The 10,320-nt window shown below is 37.0% G+C and overlaps 1 protein-coding gene across 2 annotated transcripts in view; it reads right to left on the bottom strand.

Annotated features, from left to right (window-relative positions):
• Positions 1-1,042: 1,042 nt before the first annotated feature.
• The window catches only part of SECISBP2L (SECIS binding protein 2 like), a 58,226-nt gene continuing 48,948 nt past the window's right edge, over positions 1,043-10,320 (bottom strand). Inside the window, exons 17-18 of one of the 2 annotated variants that reach the window (XM_003266893.3) lie at positions 8,775-8,994; positions 1,043-5,330 (exon numbers count right to left, since the gene is read on the bottom strand). In XM_003266893.3, the coding sequence (XP_003266941.2) occupies positions 4,648-5,330; positions 8,775-8,994 (903 nt within the window). In that variant the 3' untranslated portion in view covers positions 1,043-4,647. The remainder of the gene's footprint in view (positions 5,331-8,774; positions 8,995-10,320) is intronic. The other variant, XM_003266894.3, reaches the window with a different exon arrangement.

Genomic DNA, 10,320 nt, shown 5'->3' with positions numbered 1-10,320 from the left:
TTCACATGACCTGACTATTCAACATGTCTAAATGTTCTTTCTAAAATGAAATGATACCCATGGGTATGGTTCCCAGTTCTGAGCTTAGACTCAACTAAGCACCTTTAATGGCAAGGCCCATAGTTCAGGTTACTTCTCTTTCACCGTTTCCTGCTTTAAAAAAGTATTAATATTACATGTAGCTTTTGACTGTTTTCAGGTGCGATGCACACCCTCTTCTGGTCAGTTAGGAGAAAAACTGATCACTACTGGAAAAAATTAGGGAGTGGTACATGTACTGGTTAAAAAGGAAGTATCTGATACAACTGATGAGGCATCCTCCTTCTCTTTGTGATCACCAAAAAGTTCATTTCTTTGTTATGAAAATTAGTATCCTATTTTCTGACAGATGAATGTACTCTTTTTCAGATTCCCTACATTTCACTGTGACATAGTGAGAAATTCTGGGGCTACTTAGGGAAAGGGCGATGAGGTGAGGCCCAATAACTTTAGTCCCCAAGGCCCTCTTCAGTCCTCCTGGTTCCACATTCCCGAAGACACCTGAAGGTGAAGGAAGCATGTTTGCTTTGCACACCCTGTGCACTTTGTGCCAAGACATAACACAGTGCAGTGATTGGGGCATGGGCTTTGGTATGGGGCTGGGTTAACATCTCCGTGACTCTTCTATCATCTGAAAAGTGAGAAATAGTAACCAAAATCTACTTCACAGGATTGTTTTAAGGATTAAGTGAGTTAATACTGAGAAAAGACTTAGAACAGTGCCCAGCACAGAGGAACTAACATAAAAAGGTGAAGGAATCTGTAGAAGCCTTCTCCTAATACCACGATGGTCTCTGGCTAAAAGCCTGGGCCCATGCCACAGATCACACCAACCACCCCAGATGGAGATTTTTATTCTTAACTCCTTCGTGCCGATTTTACAGCCTTTTTTGGTAACCCCATATGACCACCAATCAATACTCAAGCTGGACTCTTTTTTCTGTTCTGTCTTCTACATGTGGGGAGTCATGAACTCTTTAAGTATCTCTTCTGAAAGGACGGATTTCATTTCAATAATCATTTTATTAGTACAGAAGAATCCCCACTAGTATTTACATAGTGCAAAAAAGCTGTTATTACCCCCCAAATGTGATATAACAATTATCCTTCATACAGCAAAAGATGAAAATCCCTTCATGTTATAACTCACACTAATTTTGCTAGTTTTTTATTAGAGCATTACAATTAAGACATTAAATTATAAACTTATGTGGTATATTTAGAAATTAAATTATAAAATAATACAAATACTTTCAAGGTGTGATGTGCCAACAAAGTTTAAATTTTTCTCATTAGGATTCAGATTTCAGATTAGGCAAACAATTTGGTTGATTCTGTGATGTACGTAAAGGTTGGAAGGGAGGAGGGAGGAGGAAGATGTCTGTAAATAAATTATTTCACAGAATTTTTTAAAATCAAAAAAAGATAAAAATTTTTAAATGGGTTGATGTTCTAACTGTTGGCCCAACATACAGAAAATACATGACAAGGGTGTTTTGTTTTTTAAGCAAACAGCAGCTTTACAAACAGTAATACTTCTTTATACATATATTAAAGTAACAATGTGTTAAGATTGAACAGTTTCATGTTAAAGAGTTGAAAATGAGTGTAGCATTCACTACTCATTTGCACATTTCAATTCCCACCCCTCCCACCTCCCCCAGCTTATTTAAAATCAGACAAGTACATATTTGGATATTAATTTCTCAGTATTTAAACTATGTGAATTCCTTTTGACTAATTCTTTTCCAAATACTGGAATCATATAAAATACCATCTCTGCAAAAACGACCTCCAGTCAAAGCCAGTAAAAACTTCTCAATGTATAACACACATTACTTTTCCATGTTTAGTCAAAAGAAATATATTACATCATTTACAAACATATTTAAACCAAAAATTAAGCTAATATGAACATTTGTCTTTTGAGAAGTAATCTTCACAGCAAACAAACCTACTGAAGAAATCTAACTTTGGAAGTGTAATTCATATTTTAGTTAATATACTTATATACTGAAATAGAAATCTATTATTAATTATTGCCAGTAAAACCACCTGTACACATTAAGAAAAAAAATCACTATGTTTTTTATTTCTTGTGATGATGAACCAACCCTTACTCTTCCCACTGGATCTCTTTATGGGTCTTCAAAGAGCCAACCATGACCACTTCAAAAAATATATGAAAACTTTCCTAATTTTCACAACTCCTCCAAAGCCTGTAATTCAATATTCCAAAATTTAAAGGAAACAAGTTATAAAGACATTATTAATATTTATTTAAGCATGCTCTCAAAATGGTAACATTTCCTTTAATAATTCTTGGGTTGTCCTCTAGAGGTGACCTGTCTCATAAAAAGGCTATGGTCCCTTGGATTTGCTGGCAGAAGAGGTACTGCATATGCGAGAGCATTTACCGAACATATAAATAAACACTTCTGAAGTCTATAGCAAAACTAAAAGTTAACCAGTGTTCTGAAGATTTCCTCAACTTCTCTTTTGATACAAATGTCAAAAATCTAAAATGACAATTCATGTTCAGAAGAGATATAAAATATAAGAAAACTGTGAAAAGCCATCATCTCAAGGTCAAGAGTTATCTGAATCACTGACATCGAGCAAAGGAAATTTACACCATAAAAAGTATGAACAGTTTTTAAATTCACTTTAAGACTGTCAGTAGTTCAAAACCTCTATCATTTCTTTAAACCAACGAACACTTCCAAATGTGTAGAGACAGTAAGATCTGCCATGTATAAATCCATGAGTACTATTTCTGAGGCTTCATTCCTTACCTGCTGCGTTCCTTTAAATATTGGATATTTAGTGCCTAGGAAGTCTATACTGGAGAACAGTTTAGACAGGACAGTATAAGAATGTCCCCTTTTAGCACAATAATAAAGTTGATTGACTAACATTTTCTACACAGCAATGCTCCTAAACTTTCACAATTCACAAATACTAAATCATCAACCAAGAATCCAATCTCTCCAGTAATTAAATGCCAGCATTATAAAACATCAAAACTAGCACAGTAGTCCCAATGAGTTCAGTAAAGAATCTGCCCAATTCTTCTCTCCTGCCTCTGTGAGGCAAAGCCCTGCCCCAGATAATCAGGGCAGGGAAAATACCCCTTCCTTCTCAGTTTTGTGCCTGCTTATGGAAGCTTGTAAGTGGAAAACTGGCACACACACACGGATGTGTGCATGTGTGTGGGGGGGTGGGGGGGACAGCTGGGGGTGGTGGGGAGTTGGATGGAAGACAAAAAAATTACATAGTTTGTCATTCTTCCACCATTACATAAACTTGTAAAGTCACTGAAGTCCACGTGGTGACTGACTAGCAAATAAAACATTTAGCTCATTTATTGTCTCCTAAGCAGGTATACAAACTCCTAGAGAAGGGCAGAGATAAATAATAGTGAATAGAGAATTAATACCTACATATCTGTATACTCTAAATCATCTAATAGTTTCAGCACAATTAGAACAACTTTCTCTTATCTTCTAAAAACTTCCTTATCTAAGCCTTGATTATCAGGATACATGTCACAAGTTGTGCAAAGTTCCTTTCCCTGACCTCCTGACAGTAACTATGGTCATTGCTATGTGGAAGGTGCTCAAGGCTAGGTGCAAAATAGGTATTTTTTAAAAGGTGAAACAGTTTTGCACTCAGGACAAGTTTGGATACTCAATCAAATCCATATCTCAAATCAAGAGTCCTGAACCAGAAGCATGCAAGAGAACACACCAGTATAAAGACTCTGTTTCTGAAGAGTTTACATGTAAGTGCAGCAGTCATACAATCGGTTACAGTTATTCACCTGTCAAAATGTGCCTAGCTTTTTGTAAATAAGTCTATGTACAAGAGCATTCCTGAGGTAAGTAAGAAGCAAATATGAGACAGAACCTGGAGGTCCTATCATGGGTGACTGTTCACTATTATAGACAGCATCTATCACTTTCCACAAATGAGGCTAGCTAGCTATAATCTAAGATGGTGGCTCCACTGCTAGCTAAAGTTTTGAAGGCTCTATTTTAGCCCATCCCAACATTAATTAATTACAATAATCAGTGACTTCTGACTAAACATTTGTGGACCACATAAAAGTTGCATTGATTTTGTAACATACAACACTGGTGGACTCAGTTACCCTCACCCTTTCATTTAGTTTTCTGACTCCACCCCCAGTTCTTTTTTAAAGAAGCCCAAACAACTTTTTGGTCAAATTAGAGTAGAGGAGGTGGAGTCCTGAAGCAAACACTGATAACTGCTTCTATCCTTAGAACCTTGTTCTTTAACTTTCAAAATGACTTTTAAGTAAGCATTTGACATTTATTTTCTTTAAGATCTGGTCTTCTTTTTATCATTATTTTTGATTACAAAATAAGCTGAAACAGATCTGAATTTTCCACACTCTTAGAAAGACACTTAGATGCTAATTAAAAGCTAAGCTACAGATCATAACAAGTAAAAGCTACAAAAATATTTGTTGGGAATTAAATACGTATATTAAATACTGGACAGTGCAAAATGTTGAGATGAAGCATAAAAGGTAATGGCTGCAACCCTTCCACAGCTGGAGATAGAGAGCCGACATTTCCTGAGTTACGTAGTTTGCGTTGTGTAATGAGAATCAGAGTGCTCTTTGTTGAGCGAGCTGCAGTTGCTGGACTTCTGCTGCCCAGGACTGGCCTGCTGGTCAGCAGTCCATGCCTCACTGTCCATCCCGGGCTCCAGCACCTCAGGCGCCTCTGCTTCCTCTTCTCCACTTTGCTCTACATTGTCTTCCTCAGAACCATTAAGGGTTTTCCCAAGCTGAAGGGTTTCCATAGTTCTCTGGGTCTCTGAGACCCAAGACTCAATTCTACTATTGAGCTGCACTTCTACAGATATGGGTTCATGAGTATAATCTTCCTCCTCCTCCTCATCTTCATCTTCTTCTTCTTCAAGCATGCCAGGTACAAGAGTGCTGGTGGTGCTGGTGATGGAGGAATTCAAAAGATCTCGGCAACTGCCATCCAAAGAGCCAGTCTCTGTACTCTGCTGTGAGGCCCATTCCAGGTCATCTGGCTTCACTTCCTCTTTATCACTTGATGTGGATTTCCCAGCACTTGTAGCTGAGGTAGTACTGCCTGTAGCCACTAATGACAGCTGCTTACCAATTGGGGGTGTGTCAAATGGAAGTTTACTGGGTTTTTCCGAAGTGCTGTGCTTACAGGATACCTCTTTCTCATTTTCTGATGCTTCCAGTCCATCTGAAGTTTCCACCATGTTTCTCCAATTTGTTTCTACAAGTATCAAGCAGATTTTTAAAAAACCAGAACACTGTTTCAAAATCATGCAACTCTTTAAAAAACCCCAAAAAAGAAAGAACAACAAAATATATAAATTTGTTGGCTTAGAAACTGACTGGAAAAACTACAAATTTAGTTTATTTAGTACTACTTTGAGACAGAGAGAGACACAGAGAGAGAGAGAGAGAGAGACAGAGTGTGTGTGTGTGTGTGTGTGTGTTTCAGATGGGGTCTTGCTCTGTCTTTTAGGCTGGAATGCAGTTGCATGATCTTGGCTCACTGCAGCCTTGACCTCCTGGGCTCAGTTATCCTCCTATCTTGGGCTCCCAAAATGCTAGGATTACAGGTGTAAGCCACTGTGCCCAACCTAATTTAAATGTTATAAGGGGAAAATAATTCCCAAAAATGTACATTCAAGATAAAGAAACAGGGAGGTAAAAATAAGTATATTAACGCTTCAGAATGCAAGAGATCTTATACCAATAGGAGCTCACTGGCATTCATAAATAAAATCCATATATTCATGAAAATCAGTGAACTGCCTAACTTTTTTGTAGTCTAGAGGTGTACTGGGCTCAAGGACCCACAACCCAAGAGATAGAAGAGCCAAGATGTCCAGCAATAATAATTCTGATTTCATGTGTTTGTACCATGCTCACTCAGCAAGTTATTTAAATTATCTTTTGGCCTGTAATGGGACATGTGTTTCCAATTATAAGCAAAGAATCCATCCATGCGTTTCTAACATCTGTGAAAGGTTGTTTTACAATATATATATAGCTTGGCTTACAAAGTGATTTCGGAGGACAAAAAAAGTATTATATACTACAGTGATGACAAACTAAATTATTTCTCATGATAGGAAATCAGTTGAAGGCAAAAAACGTACCAAGAATCAGTAAAGATCTCTCACCCCTCTATTTTTTCAATTTTTTTTAAAAAATAAAAATTCTATCATATTGGCATTACATCTACTATTTGCAGTTTATAGGTATAATATTCTAATCAAGTTGTAGCAAATCTATTCACGTTAGTATGTTCAATATGTTCACCATCTATGGACTATATATTGATATAGAACATGTTTTGGGAACTTCATACACTGTTTGGGAAAAAATTTCTTTCCTGAAGCTACTTTAGTGTAGAATGAGTCCTTTCCACTGTCATTTCTACCTCATGAAAAAAAAATCACCTCCTCCTATATTCTCATTCTCAGCTAATGACATTATCATTTACACAATCTCAAAGCAGAAGAAACCTTATAGTAACACTTGATCCTACTTTTCTCTCTTATTAATATTACATCCCTTTAGCCCACTGAATTCATCACTATACCATGACACCTGTAGCTCAAAAACTACTACATCTGTTTACTACTGCCTTAGCTCAGGCCTTCTTTTTCTTGCTGTTCATTTGTAACATTTTCCTAACTGGTTTTGTGAATTGATTATATCATCGTCTAACTGGCTTTTTATCACCCTAGGATAGAATCCAAAATCCTTGGCGTGGCACAGCAAAGCCCTTCATGATCTGGCCCTTATCTATCATTCTGGTCCTATTTCATTCTGACCCTGCGCCATGGACTACACACTCCATGCTCAGTGTCATCTAAATTCTCAATGTTCCCTAAAGTTGGAACACAAGCTATATACTCTTTCTGTAGATGTGTTTTCCTCCTTTCCCCTTCAGACTCCTATTCATTTTGATAACCACTCTTAAATGTTAGTTCCTTCATGAAGTTCTTCCTGACTCCTGAGAAGGCAATCGCTAACCTGAACTCTCACAGTACTTTTTACATATACAGTCAAAAGCCTTGTTTTGTGTTTGCTTTTTCACCTTCCTCATCCCTCCTCACTTCCACTCCAGCTCATCTTTGTGTCCCTATTACTGGTATATAGTAAGTGCTGGGAAAAAAAAAAAAAAACAGTCTAGTAAGTGAAAATTTTCCCACATATATTTAATTATGAAAAAAACTCTGAAAGGCATAAAATGTTTAAAAATTTTAGATGCACATTAACATTTCAACAGTTTTTTTTTCTAAAGAGAAATCCAAGTCCCCGAGATTAACTGATTACACCTAAAACCTTTAGGCAGAGTAGAGAAAAACCAAGGCTTCAATCTTTGAACACTTTGAATCTGGTGCTTTCTGAAAACATCACCTCAATCTCTGAGACTTTCGTTTTACACTACTTGTGTTTATATGTGCCCATATGAATATTATTTGTTACTCTGTCATCTGCCCAAACCCACAGCTTTATAGGTTTCTCTTATGGCTTGCCTTTGAGATGTGGCATTTCACTATATAGAGAGGATCATGCTCATTTACAATGTTAGCACTTTCCCTTTATCTTCTTAATTTTCAACTAGTATCACTCCTGCAAAAGAAACATGTCTGCCTCTAAACCAGTATCACTCATCCCTGGCCAACAGTTTCCAAAGGGCCCACAACGACTTGTTAATTGCCTCTGCTCTGGAGCTTTACTGAAAGCATTCCAAACATCTAACTACAACCACAGACAGGCAGGCCAGGAAGGGGAAAATGGCAAGAAAATGAGGACTCAGTTTTTTTACATGTTAAATTTTAGGTGGCAACAAGCTATTTGATAACCTCCCAGAGAAAAGAAAAAAAGAACGAACAAAGAGCCAAATGAAAGCAGGTGGCTATACTATTTAAAATTTTTAAAAAAGAAGAAAGTTACATAGGGAAAACAAACCATAAACTAAACCAAGAAAGAGAACTAAAGAGCTCAAAGTGTTATAGGAATAAGGCAAAGAAACTACTGAGATGTAGACTTCAATAAATAAATGTTAAACATTAAATACTATTTTTTAGTCTGTAAATCTTCTTGATTACAATCAGACTTTACTTAAGGCAAATATCATGTCTAGGTTTTATAAGCTTAGAGTGAATAATATTTAGGTCTGTAGTTTACTTAGTAAATACAACATTTAAATTTTTTTTTAATTTTTTTTTAATTTTTTTTTTCTTTTTAAGACTAGTCAAGTGCAGTAGTGAGAAGGGGGGAAAGAGCAGAACAAGGAGATTGATCTATAACTGACTGTGAACAAATTAGATAACTCACTACCTTAAGACCAGCCCTTAGGAAATATAAAATTTTAGTAACTGAGCATAAAGTATTGGAATAAAACTTCCTAATGTTTAGTTAGTGATAGGTCACAAGTATGGTGTGTTTTGCTTTTTAAAGCCCCTGAGGCTTTTATAAAGATTTGGAACTGTGATTAAATTCCAGGGTCTCATAAGAAGTCTCAGTCCCAAATATTCTGATTTTTAATGAACATGTTTAATGCAATGTTTTAAACCAAATTTCGAGCAACATTTGAATAACCAAGAATAAAGATAAAAATAAAAGGTAGAATAGAAAGTCATTTAAATCATCTCATAGTTTAAGTCATTTAAAATAGTATTCAACAACTTACCATATTCCTTTTCATTTACTTCAGAGATCGGTTCAGAAATAACACTGCAGAAAGAAATGGCACTTGCTGCAGAGGGATTCCGAGAATGTCCCATGTGGTGTGGTACCTTCTTCACATTCTTTAAGGCTTCCTCAGCCTGCTCCTGTTCCATTGCTGCAACCATATCTTTATATGCTTTCCTGGCTTCCTCAGTGAGTTCTACTAACTTATTAAACAGGCTCTGAAAAGAAAGAGTATTTTGATTAATCCATGTTACACTTTTTATTCCTATTAGGGATAATAAATATCTCTACTGTTTGTTTCAGGGTCAGACACACTTTCGATGAGGACAAAATCCAAATGGTATGCAAACCACAGAACCTTATGAAATTACTCTCTAACTTACATTTACTGTTTATTTAATTCTCACAAGTCTGAGGAAATTTCTTGATTCCAACACTAGCCACTAAATGTGATATATTATAAGTTCTTACAACATTCAACAAGTGCACTCTTCCTTTAGTGTCTGCCACTACAGAGGGTACAAAGATGACTGAATATCAACTCTACTCTCAAGGAACCTTCTGTGTGGCTGGAAAAAGACGGTAAGAGACGCCTATAATCCAAGGCATAACACCTTACATGCCTTGAGAGGTGCAAAGAGTTATGGCTTTAGATGAGGCATCAACTCTAAACTGCTGGGCATCACTGAGGAAGTCATGAAGGGAAGATGACATCAGCATTGGCCTTGAAAAGGGTACAGTTTTGAGGGGTGAAATCAGGGCCTTCAAAGCCAAATATGCAAAATCATTAATAAAGCTACAGACATAAGTATAAGGCTTGTTAGGGGAGCAGTAAAGAATTTTATCTGGGTTAGAATATAAGGGAATGAGTGTATTCTGAGTGATGTTCAGGAATGTAGAAGAACATGGCAGTCTCTATAGGCATTAAGTTTTCCTGTAATGTTTACTTTTTGGAAGAACCAGACAAAGACCAAAAGTAATTTGGTGATAATATGGAGAGCTAGGACCTTGAAGATGATGAAAAGATAACACAAGCTAGAAAGGCATGACTACTGGGCCAAATGCAAATTAGAATATAGAGCTTGGAAGTAGAATATGGAGCTAAAACACCAGATGTTCTTTCACTGCTGAAACAAAAATAGGAACAAAATAAATAATTTCCATGAAGTGGTAGATACACTGAGCATATTCACATTTAATGAGATGGCAAAATTCGGCTGGGCCCAGTGGCTCACGCCTGTAATCCCAGCACTTTGGGAGGCCAAGGCAAGTGGATCACCTGAGGTCAGGAGTTCGAGACTAGCCTGACCAACATGGAGAAACCCCATCTCTACTAAAAATACAAAATTAGCTGGGCGTGGTGGTGTATGCCTGTAATCCCAGCTACTCAGGAGGCTGAGGCAGGAGAATCACTTGAACCCGGGAGGTGGAGGTTGCGGTGAGCCAAGATCATGCCATTGCACTCCAGCCTGGGCAACAAGAGTGAAACTCCGCCTCAAAAAAAAAAAAAAAAATAAGATGGCACAATTCATATAGCATTAAAG

Source organism: Nomascus leucogenys, chromosome 6 (assembly GCF_006542625.1).
Source record: "Nomascus leucogenys isolate Asia chromosome 6, Asia_NLE_v1, whole genome shotgun sequence".
Taxonomy (NCBI): Eukaryota; Metazoa; Chordata; class Mammalia; order Primates; family Hylobatidae; genus Nomascus; species Nomascus leucogenys.
The sequence above is the reverse complement of the archived record's forward strand: the minus strand, read 5'-3'. Positions and strand labels throughout refer to the sequence as shown.